General features: G+C 37.1%; 1 protein-coding gene across 1 annotated transcript; it reads right to left on the bottom strand.

The window, feature by feature from the left end:
• Nucleotides 1–1,048: 1,048 nt before the first annotated feature.
• Nucleotides 1,049–5,515, bottom strand: LOC306664927 (uncharacterized protein C5orf46 homolog). The gene is made up of 2 exons (XM_079146078.1): nt 5,389–5,515; nt 1,049–1,418 (listed from the first exon to the last, which is right to left on the bottom strand). The coding sequence occupies exons 1-2, from the start codon at nt 5,456–5,458 to the stop codon at nt 1,252–1,254; spliced, it is 237 nt and encodes a 78-aa protein (XP_079002204.1). The 5' UTR covers nt 5,459–5,515; the 3' UTR covers nt 1,049–1,251.
• Between the last annotated feature and the right edge of the window lie 16,177 nt (nt 5,516–21,692).

The raw sequence follows: 21,692 nt of genomic DNA, 5'->3' as shown, positions 1-21,692 counted from the left end.
TTTTCTTTGAGAATATAATAGAAGTCATTAACTTTTTTCCTAGAAAAATGCAAGGATTCACATATATATATATATATTATGAATAAAATTTAAAGATTCCATGGAACTTTAAGGCACAGCAGTGCATAGCAGAGCATTTGATGGGGCCTGGCTTCCATCTCAGAATCCCCTGGAAAGCTTTTCAAAGAAGCAAGACAGATGTCTTCAGGTAGATGCAAGATGGGATCCAGGAATGTGAATCCTGAAGCAGGTGGGTAATAGACCACAACTGGTCTAACTGTTCAGGGGTCTATGCAGGAGAGAATTGGAAGAGGTTGAGAGGAGAAAATGGAAACCACCTGGAAGGTCACAGGATAGTGTGTTTGGTCTCAGAGAGCTGACATTGGGTACATTAGAACAAAGAGTCATGTGAAGAAATGGTGTAAATTCAGAGCTGTGGAGGTGGAAATAAGCTGTATAAGGAGTTGGGCACAGGGTATTGGTAGCAGGCTGAGAACATTGGAAAGATGTGGGAGATGTAACCTGTCACTAACGCGATCCGCATTATGAAAACATGCCACCTGGAGAGCTTCTTCAGACTTTCTGAGAGGTTATCGGCTATCTCTGTTGGACCTCTTGAGCTACTCAAGTTAGGAAATAAACACAGGGCTCAAGGTGCCCACCACTAATGAACCTACCACCATCCCTTGCCTTTACCCCATTCACACACTGGAAGACCCCTTATTCTTTCAGCTTTACAGATGAGCCAAGGAAGGCACTCAGAGAGGGCGAGCCTTGCCCACAACCACCCGGTAAAATAGCAACTGAGTCAGGACCAGATCTTGGCCTTCTGTCCCCTGGTCCAGTGCTCTTCCTCCTCCTATTTGGTCTTGAGGGTAAAACAAATATCTCATAGAACCACTTCATGGGAATGCACTCACACCAAAAGAGTTAAGGGCAATTCATTGAGATGTCGAACACATTTTAAAGTACAGCAAGGTTTTTCAACGGAAAACAATGCATTGGCTTGTACCTCCAACTTTGTTTTTCATTCATTTGAATGCAATGATTTTTTTAAAAAAATTGTTTTATTTTGAAACAGGGTCTCTAAGTTGCTTAGGTCCTTGCTAAGTTGCTGAGGCTGGTTTTGAACTTGCAGTCGTCCTGCCTCAGCCTCTGGAGCTCCTGGGATTATAGGTGTGCACCACTACTCCTGGCTGCAGTGGGGTCTTCATCTACAGAGAAGTGAACTAGCAAGGTTGGTATCAGCTCTTACGTTCCCCGGGCCATCATGGAACGGAGTATGAACTCGAATGCATTCTCAATGATCTCTGTGCCCAGGAGGTTCAGAAATTTGGGGAAATCTGGCTCTGGATTTTTGCCTGAATCCTCTGGCTTGTTTTCAGGCTTTTCGTCTGGTGTGTCATCTGGTTTGTCATCTGAAAAGCAGAACAGAATCTCAGAGGTGATTCAAAGCAACAAGAAAGACAAGTCTTTTGTAGATGAGAAAACCGCGGCTCACAGAAGTTTTAAGTGCCTTTTTTAGAGTTAAGCAGTTAACGGATGCAGTGCCCTGGAAAAAATACAGAAGGCCTGGTTTTCCATGTACCCCCAGGCCTATGGTGGTAGTAACAATGATGAGGACGAAGTACCCATGGGTAGCACCTGTCAGCCATGTACCAGAGAGAGGTGACCTGCAGACATTCTCATTTTATCATCACAACTCCGTAAGGTAGGGGACATTTATTATGCCAATTCAAAGATAAGGAAATGGAACTAGAGAGAGATTTAGAGACTGGTTAAAAGACAGAGTTAGCAAGAGGCAGAAATGCAATTCAAGCCCATGTTTGTCTGATATTAAAATCTGGATTTTTAAGCATTCTGTAATGAACTGTACAGTTGTTGACAGAAAAGTTACATAGTTTGTACTACTTTTATAAGAGTGAAAGTAGTGTGATAACGACAAATTCTATCACTTGTATATCACCAGATAATTTTGTAAATAATGGTTTTATAAGTGCTGCATAATTTTGCCTCTGGCCAATCTTATGGGATGTATAGTTTTCTCTCTGGGATAAAAAAATGAAAACATTAGGGATTTGCAGAAGACCTCACCAAGAGTAAAAGCAGATGAGGCCATAATGGTAGACCTCTTGGACTTGGTCCTTTAATCAAGTTCTCTTTGGAATGAGGGTCAAAGATCCAGAGAGTGAGGGCAGTTTTATGTGGGTTCCTTGGGATGTTTGGGCTTTGCTTAATGGTTTTTATTTTCTAATGAGGAGGGATGGAGGGGTCACAATAGTTACAATATGTACAATGAGCCTAGTGACAGAGTAAAGTAAGGCTTTTTGTATTTTAATTTTATTGTAGCTTGACAAGTAGCATGACCAGACATGGCACATAAAAAATACATGGTGCTCAGTTAAATTTAAATTTCTCATGAACTGCAACTAAATTTTTTTTTTAGTATGAGAAAGATCGATGCAATAGTCCAGATATATTTATAGTAAATGATTATCCATTGCTTATCTAAAATTCAAATTTAATCATGTGCCTTGCATTTTTCTCTGGCAACTCAATCCAATTTTGAATGATAAAGCCACAATTCTAGGTAATATATCCCCACGGCTTCAGATGAAAAGACGTGTAACTGACTTTTTGTTAAAAGCCTTGCATTGGTGGGCTGGGGTTGTGGCTCAGTGATAGAGCACTTGCCTGGCATGTGTGAGGTACTGGGTTTGACTCTCAGCACTGCATATAAATAAATGAATAAAATAAAGGTCTATCAACATCTAAAAATTATTTTTAAAAAGTCTTGCATCCATATTACATCCTAAAATATAAACTACTAGTAAAAACTTTATTGGCATTCAATTCTGCAAACTAAATTGATAAATTCAATCATCATATACTCATGTATTCAGTTGTGGATTCTTTCATTCAAAAGAATCATTATGTGCATAGTTTTTACCCAAAAGATAAGGTAAAAAACAACAAATGCAGACATTACATATCCTCACATAAAGTGCAGGGTGCTCACAGTGACCAGGATTGTTTTTTTTTTTTTTTTTTTCAAGAGAAGAAGGAGCCAGAACTCCTTCCTTGGACGCCTATTCTGCAGGTTCTGAGCTGGGGCTTTTGTCACTTGCTGTACTCTCATTCAGCTCACATGGCATTGCTGAATGACATTATTCACCTGATACATTTATCCCTCCATCAAATTTTTTTCTGAAGACATTGTCAAGTGCTAAGTGATAATTCCTTATGTGAAAGATGAGTTTTTTCTATGTTCTTATCTGTCTATTTGAGTAACAACTTAATTTTATTTAATTTTTATTTTAATATTTCACTAAATACTAGCTTTTCAATATGCAAGAATCCTAGGATTGGAGTGTGTGAAGATGGAAGTCTTAGCCTCAGTCTCTGGACCACACAAATATTGAGAGATTAGAGTGTGGTTCATCACATGGTTTAGAGTCCTACAGCCTGAGTTTGTTTCCTGTCTTCAATAAAACGTTAGCCATGTGGCTTTCCACACAAGGCACAACTACTATCTCTTGTGTTGTTGCTATTATTTTCTTCTTGTGCTGTTGTCAGGGTTGAAAATGTTTTATGTATCTTTCATCTATCTATCTATCTATCTATCTATCTATCTATCTATCTATCTATCTATTATCTATCTTTCTGTCTATTCATCCATCCATCTGTAACATTTACCACAGGACCAGGTCCAAGATAAGCTCACATAATGTTTGCTGCATTATTATTTCCATTAATAACAATAATGGCAACAACATGATTTATATAACTCATTTTCTCCTCTAATACTTTGAGAGACTGTGAAAATTTAAAATATTTCATTAAAATATCAACAAATTGTTATAGCCTAGAAATAATCATCAAATCACACAAAACTTAAAATAGTTTTCATTTACATTAACTACCTGGTTGAATTTCTTAGTCAGTGTGATTGTAAAGATCTGAACAAATACGGTACTGCTGATATTTATGTATTTTTTATAGTTTTCAAAATGATTATAAAAGCATGTTCATTTGGCTGGGTATGGTGGCATGTGCCAGTAAATCCAGCCACTTGGGAAGTTGAGGTAGAAAGATTAAGAGTTGAAACCAGTGTGAACAACTTAAGGAGAAGAGAGCTACTGGGTTGGGGATGTTGCTCCATGACAAAGCACCCCCGGGCTCTATTCAATATCCAGTAACACACACAGAGACTCACACATGCTCATTTTATCAGGTAACACTGATAATCCTCATTTTATAGATGAGGAAATCAAGACTCAAAGCAATGAACTGACTTACCCCTAGTTTCAGAGTTCAAGAGAAAGCGAACCTGGACTATTCTTTATGATACAATCCTAACTTTCACTTCACCATGTTGATTACTTTAGGAGTAGAGGGGACTGAAATGTCTCCATGTCCCCCTTTAGGGTCATTCTGTCACAGTGTCTGTCTATGTGTGGTGCTGAAAGTGAGTGGTCTGGAGCTGTGAATGCGGCTGACTTACATTCAAAGGACTCTATTACTAAATTTTTGTACTTTCTGTGTTTTCTGGCCTATCATTTTTTAATAGAGCCAAGTCAGGAGCTCACAGTCTTCTGTAGACAAAAATTAGCTAATGAGAATGCTGCACATTGTCTTGCTTGGGTCAGATATGAAAGAGGTAGAAGGCTGTTTAGTTATAAAGGAAGAATCTAGATACTCAGGTGTCACTACCAGATGCCAGTTCAACCTGTGTCTATGCTCAAGTAATTTTCCCTCTGCAAGCTCAGTTTATTATCCTGTAAGAAGGAAAATGATAAAACCATGCATATTTACTTCATAGAAATATTATGAAAATATATTAAGGTTATACTTGATAACAATAACGATATTTATTGAAGGCTTGTTATAGACAAGTACTATTCCAATTTTTCCTTTATTTAATTTTCATGATAACTTTATGGAAAAGCTAACTATTCATTTTCTCTGACATGTATGATGCCAAGAGAGATTAAGAAGTACATGTTAAAGTCACATTTCTAGTTAGTGGTGGAGCCAACCCAGAAGTCTTATTCCAGTGTGTTCTTCACTATTGAGAATTATTCGTTATGATCATTAGAAAAACAAACCCCAGGTTTCAAGGAATTTATAATATAATAGTGTCACTATATTATATGATATGCAAGAAAATAATCATTCCAAATTTCATACATTCATTGAAAATGGAGGCTTTAGTTGATGCTGACTTTAATAAAAATTCTTTCTTTGTTAGAAGATGTGCCTCTTGTCTCCCATTCCTGTGTTTTCAGGTGCCCACACCCCTCCCCATCTGTGTTCTGAATCAGTGCCAACTTCCGCCCATCGCTCTAACTGCTACACAGTTCATGGGCTGTGATCAGAAGCACTTACCTGCATGGCAGGTCAGGATTAAGACAAGCAGTCCCAGGACAATTGTCGGCCGAAGTACGGAGACAGCCATTCTTGTAGTAATGGGTATTGATGCAGATAAATTGCTCAGATGCACCTGAAGCTTTGCTTCATTTATAGGGCACATAAGTGACATCATCTACTATGGAATTTAGGTTGCTCAAGATGTCTGCACAGCTTCCTCTGGGATCTCTACTAATGAGCCCAGCCCTATCTTTCAAAACCAATTATTATTATTTTTTCAAATAGGGGAAGAAAAATCCCCTTGGATTTTCTAAGGTGTATCTATAAACTGTACAGGGGTTAATCTTCTGGGGGAAGTTCGGAGCCAGCATGGATGATTAAATGTGTATCCGCAGAATCAGTGTTGAGGAGCAAGTGACAATTCCGACTGGCAAAGTGTTTTCTACACCCTCTGTGTGCTGGGCTCTCCCCATGCTTGGAGTCAATCCCCCATCTACACATAGGCATACTCAGTAGCACCCCAAACCTTTCCTTCACCCATGCTCTTTCTTCATCCTGGGATACTTTCTTCATCATCTCCTTTGGAACATTCCTAATACCCTAGTTTAGATAGAGAGCTGGATCCTGCTCTATGAAACCCTTGATGGTTTATTAGCTCTCTTCTCCTTCATCTTCTTGACCTATCTATCCACTTATCCACCTACAAATACAAATTATCAATAAAATAAATATATAAATAAATGTTTATAATGTATTGTGAGGGTCTCTCAGCCACGTTTCCCGTGGATGAGAAAAGGGTTAACTGGGAGGATGATGTTGGCTGTTTATCAATCAATTACCCATAAACTTATCTACTCAATAAACACAAGAGCCAATACTATTTTTAAAAGAGAGGTGGCATGACAGGTTTGGCCATACCAGCTCTGGCCTCTAACAACATGGAGTCGCCAATTCTCTTTTATTTATAACACACAGGTAAAGGGGGCAAGACTGGGAGGAACTTCTTTCCTGTGATGGACAGGATAGGTTGGAGTTAGGGGAGCCATTCTCTTAGGGGGAATATTCCAGAAGGAGACAGGGAACCACTCCCATTCAGTGCCACATGCTTCCTGGCGGTTCCTAGAAAACAGACATCTGTATCCCATGGCTCAACCTAGTCTGATTCCGTTAAATAAGAATGACTTCCCACAATGTATATTACGATATTTTAGAATAGGTATACGTTGTTAATGGCTAAATCAAACATATGCATTATCTTACATACTTTCCATTTATTTGTGGTGAGAACACTTAAAGTCTACTTTCAGCAACTTTCTTGTCTTGAACTAGTCACCACATTGTACAATAGATCTCTGGAACTCATTCCTCCTACCTAATGGGTTGTTATAGGCTCTGACATGTCTCTCTGAGTTCCCCTCCCAGGCCTCGTAGCCATCATTCCTCTCTGCTTCTGTGATTCTACCTTTTTTAGATTTCATACAGAAGTAAGATCATATGATATTTGATTTTCCAATTCTGCTTTATTTTATTTAATATGATATTCTCCAAGTTCACCCATGCTGTCATAAATGGTAGGCTTGGCTGGGGCTGTGGCTCAGTGGTAGAGCTCTCGCCTCACATGTGTGAGGCACTGGGATCGATTTTCAGCACCACACATAAATAAGTAAAATAAAGGTCCATCAACAACTAAATACAACTTAAACAAATAAATGACAGGCTAGCCTTTCATTTTAAAGTGAAATAGTATTCCTTCATGTATACAGACCATAAGAAAATACTGTCTTCAAAATTCCATCTGCTGATGGAATTTAGGTTGATTCTTAACCTGTGGATCTTGTAAGAGCAAGATGTTGTATTTCTGAGTCCTCAGTGAGACTAGTGATTGGCTCTGGCCTTAGCTTTGACTCTACTTTCTCTGGAGCTCGTCTGGTTCTTTCAAACAGTGATAAATGATGAGTATCCACTTAAGTGTCTCCCCCAGTAGGCTGTAGACTTCTTGAGTGGACATTAAAAAAAAAAGGTAGACTGGCAATTGAGTCTAATCTTTCTTTTGCACCTCAAGGCCCCCATTGCAGTGGTCCCTGTACCTGTTACCATGGTCCTCTTTTTTTTTTTTTTTGTAGTACGGGATCGAACTCAGGACCTTGTGCTTGCAAGGCAAGCACTCTACCAACTGAGCTATCTCCCCAGCCCATCCATGGTCCTCTTTTAAATTAAGTCTGCCTTCCCATTTTACAAATGGGAAAGAAAAGAAAACATAGTTGACTGCATTAAATTCATTTGCATTTGGTGAAACCGAATGTTGGGTTTGAGATGCTACACGTATCCCAGAGGCAAAATGCTTTTTTTTAAAAAAAAAAAAAATTTCTATAGCTCATCTTGTTGGGTGCCCGCCTAGTGTGCGCAAGGACTGGGGTTCAAATCCTCAGGGTCCCGGAATGGAGAGAAGGAAAAAAAAATGTTTCTTCGACTGTAATAAAACTGGGAAATATGCATTAAACATACATGATTTTTAACAAATAAAATTATCTAAGCAGCATAAATCCTATGGCTAAAACATATAATTATAAAAGACTACTTAAATTTATTGTTCACATTTTAATTTTCACACTTCCAATATTAGTATAATATTTAAAATTTAAAAATTTGTGTTAATTAGTTATACACAACAGTAGAATGCACTTTGATACATTCTATGTAATGGAGTATAATTTCTCATTTTTCTGGCTATATGTGATGTAGAATCCCACCGGTAGTATTGTTATATATGTGCATAGGGTTATGATGTCTGATTCATTCTACTATCCTTCCCATCCCTATACCCCTCTCCCTCCTTCACTCACCTCTACCTAATCTAAAGTAACTCTATTCTTCCCTAGCCACCACACCCCTGCATTGTGAATTAGCATCCACATATCAGAGAAAACATTTGACTTTTGATTATTTGGGATTGACTTATTTCACTTACATGATATTCTGCAGCTTCATCCATTTACTGGCAAATGTCTCATTTCATTCTTCTTCAAGACTGAGTAATGTACCATCATATATATCATATATCACGTATATATATATATATATATATATATACATATATATGATATATATATACACACACCACATCTTTTTTATCTATTTATCTATTGAAGTCCTTCTTTCTGGATGCAAAATTCCAGAGGATAAAGTGTGGCTCTGGTCTAGATACTACTTGTTATCCTGAAAAATGACAAATCAAGTTCAGTTGATCTGGACAAGGAGTTGGAGGTATCAAAACTTACAGACTGACCAACACTCAAGCTTTGTGCAGTGCCAGAGGGTCATTTTAGGAATGGGGAAATTAACTGAGGTATGGGAAAGAACCACTTGTCCAGGATTCAGGGTCAAGGTTAGGACCAAGGCCATTCCTGCCCACTTGGACTCTTTATAAGGAACTGAATTGACAGCCATCAGCAGCTCTGCTTACACCTCATGTGGAGTGACCTTCCCAGGCCTCTCCAACCAGCCTTCTCAAGAAGACTGTGGCCAGGTCTCTCTTATACAAAAGTCTGTGATCTAGAGACAGTAATTCACCTAGGGAATCTTCTGGAAATTTCTCTGTGCCATCAGGTCCACTATTATGATTAAGCACTGCATTTGTCCAAGGGACTACTGGAGGAATGACGTTCAAGTGCCCTCTAGGAACCACGCTGTGAATTCTGACATGGCTGTGTTTGCCTGGGAACGTTTCATACTGAAGGCATTTCTGTAATAAACCATGAGAGCATGGTACAGGGAAGCAAAAACTCCAGATATTGCAATTTAGGATAGAATTCTGCTGGCTTCCTAGGGAGGTCACCTGGGTGGGGCCTGCAAAGTCCCAGGTTGCTGCTGTTGGTGGTGTGGATCAAGAAAACAGTGCTGTCCTGAGCCTCAGGGTCACTGCTTCCCTACCTGCCTGTACCACAGTCTCCTCTCATGACATATTTTTTTGTGTGTGTGAAAATTTCTTGTGACTTATAATCCAAATTAGATTTCTCTGTAACCGTCTTTTACAAACTCCAAATTATTTCTTTTTAAATCTTAAACATTTTTATGGGTCTTTTTCCAAAAGATGTTAAAATTCAGTAGGGAAGGGTTCTGGTCTATTTTCTTCACCAAGATAGCTTTGATTTATAGCATAGGGCCTTGTACATATTAGAAGATATCCAACAAACCTCAAATCTGTATGATGCACTTAATAACACAGCGAAACCCCTGTCTCTAACAATATAAAATAAATATATGGGCTGGGGATGTGACTCAGTGGGTTCAACACCTAGCACCCCTTCCCCCCAAAAAACAAAAGAATTAAAGAATATTTTTGAGGATAAAAACTTTGACTCCCCTCATTGCTCTGCTGGTTAGCATCTGTATGACGTTGCAAAATGACTTACCACTCTGAGCATCAGTTTCTCCATCTATAAAATTGGAACATAATGCAATTTCCTACTTATTTACCTATACTGTTTTAAGATTATATGAGATAGCAAGGATAAAATGTCTGATAAGCTATAAAGAACCTTTCATATGGGCCATATTAATAGTAGCTAAGGAGTTGTGAATTGTTCATGGGCATAAACAAATGAACTTGACTTTAGATAGAAAAGAAAGAGGTTATAAAAGAAGATTTTATCTGAGCTGGGGCTATAGCTCAGTGGCAGAGCACTTGCCTAGCGCTTGTGAAGCATTGGGTTCAATCCTTAGGACTGCATAAAAATAAAAAAATGAAGGCATGTTGTCCATCAACAACATTAAAAGTTTTTTTTTTTTTTTTTTTTTAAAAGAGAGTTTTACCTAAGCTAGGCAAAGAAAGCTGAGGATTTTCCTCCAAAGCACTACTCTAGGTTTTTAAGAAAGTATGCAAATGAAAGGAATAAGTGATCCTTTAATTCCTATGGATGTTTCATACCTAATTGAAAATATTCAGGTGTTTTTCTTAGGGTAAGACACAATCATGTTTGGGTAGCTACATAGAGGGATTTCAATGAATGTATTTGTGGTTTGGAGCAGGGGTTTGGGTTCAGACAGAATTGCCTTTGACTTTCAGATTTTCCATTGCCAAACTGTGGTGATGCTTTGACCTTAAGATTGCCTAGATTCTCTGAACCTTGGATCCAATGTCTGTAAAGTAGAAATAATGATATTTCTTGGGGTCATTATGTGGATCAAATGGGGAAATCTGTGGAAGCAGTTAGCAGAGTACCTGGCACATACTAAAGAAAAAATAAATAACAAACTTGTTATTCTATTCTATTCTATTCTATTCTATTCAAGACTAATATTAATAATAATGAGCTGCCTACTCTGATTAGATGCCAACTGCATACAACATATTAATAAAGCTGGTGGGAGGCTACCAACATTACTCGCATTATTTGGAATAAAATTCAAGCCTGGAGAAATGAAATAATTTGCCCAGAGTTCTAGTCAGGCATGAGCCAGAGCAAGGAATCAGAGCTAAGAGCATGTGATTCCAGAGTTCCAGTTCTTAACTATCACACACTATTGCACTGGAACAAGTGGAGTGGCAGCTACTGGCAAAAACCAGGCCAAGCAAGCAGCACTTCAGCCACCAGCCTGTTTTCCCACAGATTCACCTTTATCTGTTGTTTTTCTCATTGGCCTCTGAATTTCCTGTTGGCCTCTGAATGAAGGTCTTGCTCACTTCATTCACCTATGCTTCAGGGCAGTTTGTTCTATCAAACATGGAGGGTACATGGTGCTTTTCTAATTCTTGGCAGAAAGTGAAGTGGATTTGGGCTGCAGGACAAAATCATGATGTGCAATTAAATTTGAATTTCAGATAAATAATGAGTTATCTTTTAGTATATCCCAGATGTTTCATGGGACATAGTTATACAAAAAATGATTTGGTTTTGAGTAGATATCTCTTTTTTCTTTAGTTGAAATTGAAATTTAAATTTAACTGGGCAGCTGTCGTCTTGCGTGATGCGTTGTGTCATCCATGTATTGGACTGAGGGGAGAAAAAGCATGATTCCAGCAGAGCATAGGAGAAGCTCGAATCATGTGTGGAAACTGCAAGTTACTGAAAGGCCTTAGTTCCTCTTTAAAATGATGTCTGCAGTATGTTTTTCTCTTGTGTGCCTCATAAAGAACTCGCATCTGGAATATATTTGTATGCCTCATAAAGAAATTATAAGCCCCTCCCTTGTCCTTAGTTCACTCCACATGAAGTTTCAGACCAGTCCTGGAAGGGATGCATATGGGTTCAGGGAAGGGCTCCTGTTCCCACGGTGTCCACCTGCTGAGGACTGGTCATACTGCTACTTCAAAACCTGTCTATATGTGGCTTATAACTTAACCAACTCTCATGCCACTGATCTGTTTATTAATTAGTTATTCAATAAATGTGATCTGAGTTTGTATGCTTTGCCAGGTGCTCTTCTAGACACTGGAAATAAGAAAACACATAACTCCAGTCCCTGCCCTTGCCTTTGTTAAGGGGGTCAACTTCTAGCCATGTAATTGCATTTTAAATAGGAGACATGCTAATGAAGTTGTGAACAGGTTCTGATGGAGACTAGCAGGGAGTGGCTGACATGGCCTGGGGGCATGGGGTCATGGAGATATCATTTGTTTGGACCTTGAATGGTAATTAGGTAGGTGTTCACTATGTAGGCAAGGTGTAGAGAAGACACCTCAGGTAGGAGGGAAGGCATCTGCATCTGCCAAGGCACAAAGGCATGGGACAGCATAGCACGCTTCCGAGAATGAACCTCAGATGCTTCAGTGTTCCTATTAGGAGTGGAAATTAAAGTGAATTGACCTAAGGTTTGCTTTAATGTTCGTGTTAGGAAGAGATAGGGGACTGGGGGCGGGAGATGAAAGGGAACAGAGAACTTTATGTATTGAAAGGAATAGCTAGCAATTTTTCCTAATCAGACATTCAGGTGAGGACTTGAGGACTTCCCCCTCATGTGATTGCCAGTTAGAAATGCAGATGTTCTTCAGTCCCTCATCACCACAGAACCGATTTTCTCACAAAGTCTTACCGATCCTCTCAGAATCCTTAAAGGCCATGAACTTCACTTCTGCCCTAAGAGTCACAGTCAGGAACTTGGGCCACTGGACCACTGCAATGCAGTCTAGGGTCTGAGGATGTCTAAGGGGTGAGGTGTGCTTCTCCACATTGCAGGCCATCTTCCACCTGGCTGCTGATCTTGTCTTTCTAAAATGTAATTATGTTTCCATCCTTTGTCATTCCCCTTACATAGAAATTTCCTAAGCCAAGGCCTTTGTATTTCGTGCACAGTCAGTGTCTCTAGCCTCATCTCAGAGGACTATAGAATAGTTCTTAGAGCTCAGCTGAGATGGCCTTCATTCAATTGTTTCTGCCTTTGCCTGGCGTGTACTAGAGAGCATACATATCCTGGTTGTTTATATCTAGCCCACCATGCTAGGTCTGTGTTTGTTCCCTTGTTGTTAAATAAGTTCATATCCTCCCAGTTACCGAGTTCTTTATTTGGCAATTTGCGTATATTCAGTAAATTTCAGTTTTCCCTCTTCAATATGAAGACAACTACAGTATCAACATCATGAAGTTTGTATGGGTAAAAATGAATGTATGCTATAAAAAGTTTAGCATTGTGCTGTTTAAATAAATGCTGACGCTGTATGATAACCTCCCACCAATCTCTAACCACGTCATTTCCCTGCTCACCTTCCCGGGTATGCCCCTAGACCTTTACATGCTTTATCATCTGCTTTGTTCTGTTTCGAATATTCAACCCCAACTACTCATTCTTCAAATATTACATTCTTTAGAAGGGCACTGTGACCACATCACTGATCCAATTCATGGCAGAATTAATCACTTCTCCTGGCTCACTCTGCACACACCACTATTATAGCATGTATTGAATCATAAGTTATTGTTTATACATCTGCCACCTCCATTAGGGTGCAGGCTCCTTAAGGATGAGCCATGCCTTATTTATTCTCAAATACCCTTTGCTGACAACCATGACTGGCAGGTGGAGAGTGTTGAACAAATGCAGTTAGTGTTCCACAGATGCTTATTGAATGTGTGAATGGAGAATTGGGGCCGGCAGTAGAGGTGAGTCCAGAACCCCACTGGAATGAGAGCAAAGCTCCGGCCGAAGGATCAGGCATAAACAAGGAAGGCAGCGAAGAGTGCAGAGGCTTTTGTTTTTCTAGCAGCTGGAACTGTGGCTGAGGGTGGAGGAAGCATTCCAGAAGAATTACTTTGCCATGCCTCACTTTGACACAGGGGATGGAGCGAGGGGGATTTATTTTTCTCTTCATTCATTAATTCATTTGATTTTAAGGTGCTCCAGACCAAACTCAAGACCTCATGCTACATGAGCTTCACTACTGAGCTACATGTTTTTTTTTTTTTTTTTTCTCTTTTCTGAGGGGGTTATTATTATCATTTATTTTTTTTGGCGGGGTGACCACTGGAGATTGAACTCAGGGGCACTTGGCCACTGAGCCACATCCCCAGCCCTATTTTATATTTTATTTAGAGACAGGATCTCACTGAGTTCCTTAGCATCTTGCTTTTGCTGAGGCTGGCTTTGAACTTATGATCCTCTTGCCTCAGCCTCTGGAGCCACTGGGATTATAGGCGTGCACCACCACACCCGATGTGAGGGGGATACTTTAACAAGCAAGAACAAATGAATCACATGAAAATACTGCCTTTCCCCTAGATCATGGAGAGTACAGCACTCAACTGATAGTGTAAATATTTCTATGCTGGTCATATATACTTTATCTCTACCAGAAAAGGGCATAACAATATCTAAAGCAAAAAGTTTTATCAAAGGAGGTAATAGAACAAAGCTAGTTTTAAAACTATAAGCTGTCAAACTGTAAATAGAGAACTATAAGATGAAGGCAAATTGTGGTTAAGTATAGGAGATTTGTCTATCAAGTTAATAATGAGATAAATTATCCATAAAAAATAGTCATTCCAAACATAGGCAAAAAGGATGAGAAACAAAGGAAAACAACTAACAACACTGTAAATGTTGCCATAACCATATTAATAATTGCACTAAATATAATCTAAATGTATTAATTATAAAAGAGATCATTAAATTCTTTGTGTATAAAAAATTTAATTGATGGCAGCACTATGATCATATTACCAAAAACATTATACAGATTTAATGCAATTCCCATAAAAATATCAATAATATTATTCCCAGAACTGGAAAGATAGTCCTAAAATTCATTTGGAAGAAGAAAAGACCCAGAATAAAGACCCAAAGCAATTCTAACCAATAAGAGCAAGGCTGGAGGTATCATAACACCCAATCTCAAATTAACTATAGAGCTATAACCACAAAAACAGCATGGTATTAGCATCAAAACAGACATGAAGACCAAAAAAACAGAATTAAAGACAAATTCACATGGACATAGTCATCTGATGCTTGACATAGGTGCCAAAAACATGTTGGAGAAAAGATATTCATTTTAATAAATGGTGGTGGAAAAACTGGATATATATATATATATATATATATATATATATATACACACACATATATATATGGGAGAATGAAACTATATTCCTATCTCTTACTCTGTACAAAAGTCACCTCAAAGTGGATCAGAGTCTTAGGAATTAGACCAGAAACTTTGCAACTTCTAGAAGAAAACAGGGTCCACACTTCAATATATTTGCACAGGCACTGACTTCCTTAGCAAGACCCCTAAAACTTAATAAATAAAATCAAGAATCAATAAGTTGGAGACCATCAAATTAAAAAGCTTCTGCACAGAAAAGGGAAAGAAAACATGAAGAGTGAATCTATAGAATGGGAGAAAACTTTTGGCAGATATTCCACAGACAGGGGATTAATATCCAGAATAAATAAAGAATTCAAAAACTTAATACACACACATACACACAAAACAATCAAATAAACAAAAACCCTCAGTGAATAAACAGGCAAAAGAACTAAACAGATATTTCTCAAAAGAAGAAATACAATGACCAAAAAATATGAAAAATGTTTGACATTCTTAGCAATTATGGAAATGCAAATTAAAACTACATGGAAATTCCACCTTACTCGTTAGAATGGCAATTATCAAAATACAAATAATGAGGATGTGGGGAAAAATGTACAATCATACATTGTTGATGGGTCTGAAAATTAGTAAAACCATTTTGGAAAGCAGTATGGAGATATCTCAAAAGACTAGGAATGGAACCATACATGACCCAACTCTTACACCCCTTTGTATTTATCCAAAAGAACTAAAATTTGCTCACTGAATTTCCTTGACATATTGATACTATATTGATACATTGTTATAGCAGCACAATTCACAGTAGCCAGGTGATGGACTCAGTCCAGATGTCCATCAACAGATGAATGGATAAAGAAAATGTTTTATATATACACAGTGGAGTTTTACTCAGTCATAAAGAAGAATGAAATTATGGCATTTGCTGTTAAAATGATGGAACTGGAGAATATCATGGTAAGTTAAATAAACCAGATTCAGAAAATCAAAGGTTCAATGTTTTCTCTCATATGCAGAAGCTAGAGCAAAATTGGAGGAAAATGGGGGTTTTCTCTGGAAATAAAAGGAACATCAAAGGACTGAAGGTAGGGGATTGAGGGGAAGGGAGGAGGGTCAGAAAAAGGGAGGAAATGTGGAATGAAATTGACCTAAATTATGCTATGTTCATACATGCATATACCACAGTGGATTCCACCTTTATGTACACCTATAAAGCACCCATTTTTTAAATTATTTTTTAAAATTTTTTACAGACTGCGTTTTGATTCATTGTACACAAATGGTGTACATCTTTTCATTTCTATGGTTGTGCACAATGTAGATTCACACCATTCGTGTAATAATACATGTACATAGGGTAATGTTGTCTGTCTCAGTCCACCATTTTTCATACCCCCTCCCTCTCATTTCCCTCTATGTATTTTAAAGTAAAAAATACATAAATAAAAGGAAAGACCACTGATAGAAGAGGAAAGGGAACAGGGAGGGAGGAGGGAAGGAAAACAGGAAGTACTATGGACTGAAATGGAGCAAATTATATTTCATGCATGTATAATTACATCAAAATGAAGCCCACCGTAATGTGTAACTAATTAAAACATTAAAAATTTTACTTTAATGCAAAGTCATAGATAAAAAATAAATGAATAAGAAAAGATGTATTATCAAACACTAATTAAAAGAAATTTAAATTGTTCATATTAGTATTAGGAAAAATAGTGTTCAGCAGAAGAAATATTATCAGAGCCAGGCACGATGGTGCACACCTATAATCCCAGTGGCTTTGGAGGCTGAGGCAGGAGGATCGAAAGTTCGAGGCCAGTCTCAGCAACTTAGCGAGGGTCTAAAGTAACTTAGAGAGAACCCGAATCTAAATAAAATATTAAAAAGGGCTGGGGATGAGGCTCAGTAGTTCAGTGTCCCTGGGCTCAATTCACAGTAGGAAAAAAAAAAAAAAGAAAAGAAAAAAAAGTAATATTATCGGAGATAAAAACAGATATTATATAATCATAAGAGACTCAATTAAGAAAACATAAAAATCATAAATTGTGCATGTGTATGGAATTAACAATAAATTCAAAACCAATAAAGCAAACTGACAGACAAAAGAAGCATACAAATTGAACATTATAGTTGGAGACTTCAAATCTAGTTTCTCAGTGATGGAACACACAGGCAGAGGAAGGATACTAGAGACCTTTTACAGTATTGTCCTTTACCATATATATATTTGTGTACATAAATGCCTATGATAAAGTTTAATTTATAAATTAGGCATAGTAAAAAAAGTCACTATAGTAACTAATAATAAAATAGATCATTTATAATAACATATGGCAATATTACAGCAACATAATGACCTCAGTCTATGATTTCATTATCTTTTCTTATTAAATCAAGAACCTTTTCACTTAAAGGAAGAACTTCATGCCTCTGGCATGTCCATATTGCCAACATCACTATGCTTGCATTTTGGGGCCAATGTTAAGTAAAATAAAAGGTTGCTTAAACACAAGCTCTCTGACAACAGAGATGGCTACTAAATGACTGAAAGGCGGGTAACATCTCTGGTGTGGACAAGTGGAACAAAGGGGTGATTCACGTGCCAGGAGAACTTGCGAGGAATGCAGTGAGATCTCATCATGCACGTGGTGCATGATTTGAAACTTATGAAATATTAACTCCTGGAAATTTCCATGTAATTTTTTATAGACTGTAACTGGCTGCAGGTAGCAGAAGGTGTTGAAAGCAAAACCATGGACTCAGGAGTGGACAGAGTTTACCGTGCCACGATTAACGAAATTGACCTCATTAACAATAAAAAATTCTCCAACCCAAATGAAATACCATGACCATGTTTTTCATGGTCAGGGGAAACTATTATCAAGGTAGACTTTATTGAGTCATTTAAAAAACCTGAACAAGTTTAACAGATTTGAAATAATAAAATGTAATGGAATCAAACTATAAATCAAATAATCATCTATATCAAAGGTCTTCACATATTTGGAAATTAAATTTAAAAGTCCCAAATGAGACTGTGTTCCATAAAAAGCTCCCAAGTGATGCTAGACCATATTTTAAGTTAAACAATAATATGCCATATGAACATTTTTGAGAGGAAACGAAAGCAATGCATAGAGGTAGATTTAGCAATAAGTACTAGAATTAAATATAAGGAAAATCAATGAATTTACTTTCCATACCAAGAAATTAGATAAAAAGAACAAATTAAACAAAATCAATAGAAAAATCAATAGAAGAAATAGTATAATAATCAATAGAAGAAATAGTATAATAAAGATTATGCATCAATTAAATTAAGAACAGAAAAAGCAGGGAAATCAGAATCTGACTCTTCAAAAAAGAGTAAAATCATTAAACATCTAGAAAAAATTGTTAAGGAGACAGATGAGGAGAAAGAGAGACACAGAAAGAGGGAGAGAAAGAAGGGGAGAGATTGAAGACAAATTACCAATAAAAGGACTAAGGAGGAGATATTGCTACATATCTAGAGATATGAAAATAATTATAAGAAATAATATGAAACAAATCTATGTCCACAGATGTAACAACTCAGATAAAATGGGCAGATTCCTTGAAATACAAACTGATTCAGGTCACTCAAGAATAATTCTATATCAATACAATATACAATATGTGGCTTCTTTTTGTTTAGTTTCTTTCACTTATGTTGTTAAGGTTCTTCTATGTTGCAATATGTATCAATACTTTATTCTTCTTATTGCAGAGTAATATTCCAGTGTATGGATATACCACTGTATGGTGTTTCTGTCTGGGTGTTTGAATGGACATACTTCCATTTCTCATGGATATACACATAGGAGTGGAAGTGCTAGGTCATGTGGTAACTCATTTTATACTGTGAGAACTGCCAGACTCTTCCAAAAAAGTTGTACAGTTTTATATCGCCATTAGAATGTGTGAATATTCTGGTTTCTCTACGTTAAAACCTATCCTTGTTATTATGTTCTTTATATTGTAGCCATTCCAATAGGTGTAATTGTACTTTCATCTGTGTGATGTTCTGATTTTGATTTGCAATTTCCTGGTCATTAATATTACTGAACATACTTTATTTTGTTTATTGGTATAATCATTTTTGAGACTGACTTTATGCTGATATCAAAATCAGAATAAGAAATGACAACAAGAAAATTACAGATCAATATTACTCAAACTCAAAAATAAAGACACCCAAAGAAAGTACTAGGAATTCAGTTAAGGTTTATATCTGAAAGGCAAGTTCATTCAACATTTTGAAATCAATCAATGCAATTTACCATGTGATCAGATTTTAAAAACACCCATAGAATTATTTCATTAGTTAAAATAATAATTGTTTGACAAAATTCAATATTCTTTATATATAATCTCTATATAAAATATACAATAGTATGTATGTGTGCATATACATCTCTCAGTGAACTAATAATAGAAGGAAATTCCCTCAACCTGATAAGAAACATCTATAAAGCTTCCATAGCTATGTTTATGCTTAATGTTAAGAGATGAAAACTTTTCCCCTAAGATCAGATAAAAGATACTGATGTCCTCTCTCTGACACTTATTTAGATATTGCATTGAATGTCCTTACCACTTTAATAAAGCAAGAAAAAGAAGTAAAAAAAAAAAAAATTGGAAAGAAAAAAGTACACTGTTTTTATTCATGGAAGACATGACTGGTTGCATAGAATATATCAAAGAATCAACAAAAATGTTACTAAAATTAACAAGTGTATTGACAAGTTTGCAGAATATAAGATTAACGTACACAAATCAATTGCATTTCTACTTATGTACTTTTGCAGAACAATTGGAAACTGAAATTCAGTTGTATCATTTCCAATAACAACAAAAACATAAAATAGATAAATGTTTAAAAAAACACTGTTAAGGGGAAACATCAATATAAGCCAAAGATTAGGACAAAATTTACATACCTGCTAAAGAATTTATAGTCAGAATATATATTTTCAAAATTAAATAAAAGAAAAACAACCCAACTTTTAAGACAGGGCAAAAGATTCGAACAGATAGTCCGTCAAAGGAGATATATGGGTGACAAATAAAAACATGGAAAGATGCTCCGAAGATTTTATCACCAGGAAAGTGAAAATCAAAATCAAAACAAGACATTCCTGCGCACCTATCAGAATGGTTGAAATTAAAAGAAATACAAACGATTAAAAAAAAGCAAGTAGAGAAATCAAAACTCTCACACATTGTTGGTGGGAATGTAAAATAGGAAACCAGTTGGGGAATTTCTTATAACTTAAATATATACTTAACCATTTCATCCAGAAATGTCACTACTGGATATATACTCAAGTGAATCAATACCTCAGCTAACACAGGAACTGGATGTGAATGTTTATAGTGAATTTACTGGCAATAGCCCCAAATGCAAGATAATCCAATCCTAACTCAGTTGATGAATGGATAAATAACCTGTGGTATAACCACCTAGAATACTGTTCAGATCATGAAAAGCAAACTGCTTGGATACATGTAGCACAACTGATAAGCTCCAAAAGGTTACTCTGAAATGAGCCAGACCCACAATGCTGCACACTATGTAATTATAATTTCATCTATGTGATGTTCTGAAAACATGCCAGCTCAGTGGTTGCTAGGATGTGAGCTGGAAGGGATGGGCTTATCATATTCTTATATCATTGTATTTTTATGTTTTTCTAGGATAGTGAGTATATCATAAGTATGGTTGTGGATACAACATCTTCTGTTTACCAAACCTACAGAACTTCATACTTAAGTGGCATCTTTAAACTATGTGCAGAACATACATTAATATCTCATTGTGTAAATTATACTCTAAGAAAGAAGAGCAAAAATATTGCACCAGCCTCGTGGCTGCTGGTGGTGGTGATAGGAGTAAGCACTGGTCAGGTGGCTTATATTTGAGTGCCAGTTCCCCAGCTAATTGGTTGAATGATTTTGAGCACTTCTTTTTCCCCTTCCTGAGCCCAATTTTTACATTTTTCCTATGAGAAGGTTAGATGGGACAATGACTAGAGTGTCTTCCTAGCCTTGGCATGCTATGATAGCAAAAGAGGTGATTTTTCCCATTGCTTTTATACTCCCTCAGGCTTTGAGAGTTGGTGCTTTTGCTGACATCTGGACTGGGCTCAAGGACTGACGTATTACCCTACATCACAGGCATGTGCTGTGCACCAGGAGGGCTAGACATTGTCCTTTGTCCTTCACGTGCTCCATTCTCCAAGACTCATGACTGAGCTGTGAACATTTGCCATCAGCAGCAACCCAGAGCCTACGGATGAACTTAAAAGCACAACAAAACAAATAGCAAACATGTGCTTTATACATGAGACACACTGTTTTCTCTGTTCCTCTTGACTGAACAACTCAATGGAATTTAGTAAGAATAATTTCCATTCTCAAGCCCACACCCACTTGGGAACGCACGCATTCCTCACAATTACCCTACCCTGACGTGTAGGTCATGATGTGTATAATTATCCTCATTTTAAAAATTATTAAAAGGAAAGAAAAACTAATAGCAACAATGACAAAATAAACTAAGGTGTGGACATTTTAAACCACCAATCTAGCGTCAATATATCATTAAAGGGCAAAGTTGGGACCTGTACACTCCTTTCTATCTGATGTTAAAATTGGTAGTAAGAGTGGACCTAACTGAGTTCCAGTCTGAAATGAGGGAATATGTTCACTGTTCATGTATTTATTTATTTATTTTTTCATTAACTCATTTATC

The sequence above is a fragment of the Sciurus vulgaris genome (assembly GCF_902686455.1).
Source record: "Sciurus vulgaris genome assembly, chromosome: 6".
Lineage (NCBI taxonomy): Eukaryota > Metazoa > Chordata > Mammalia > Rodentia > Sciuridae > Sciurus > Sciurus vulgaris.
This window is presented reverse-complemented; position numbering and strand designations above follow the sequence as displayed.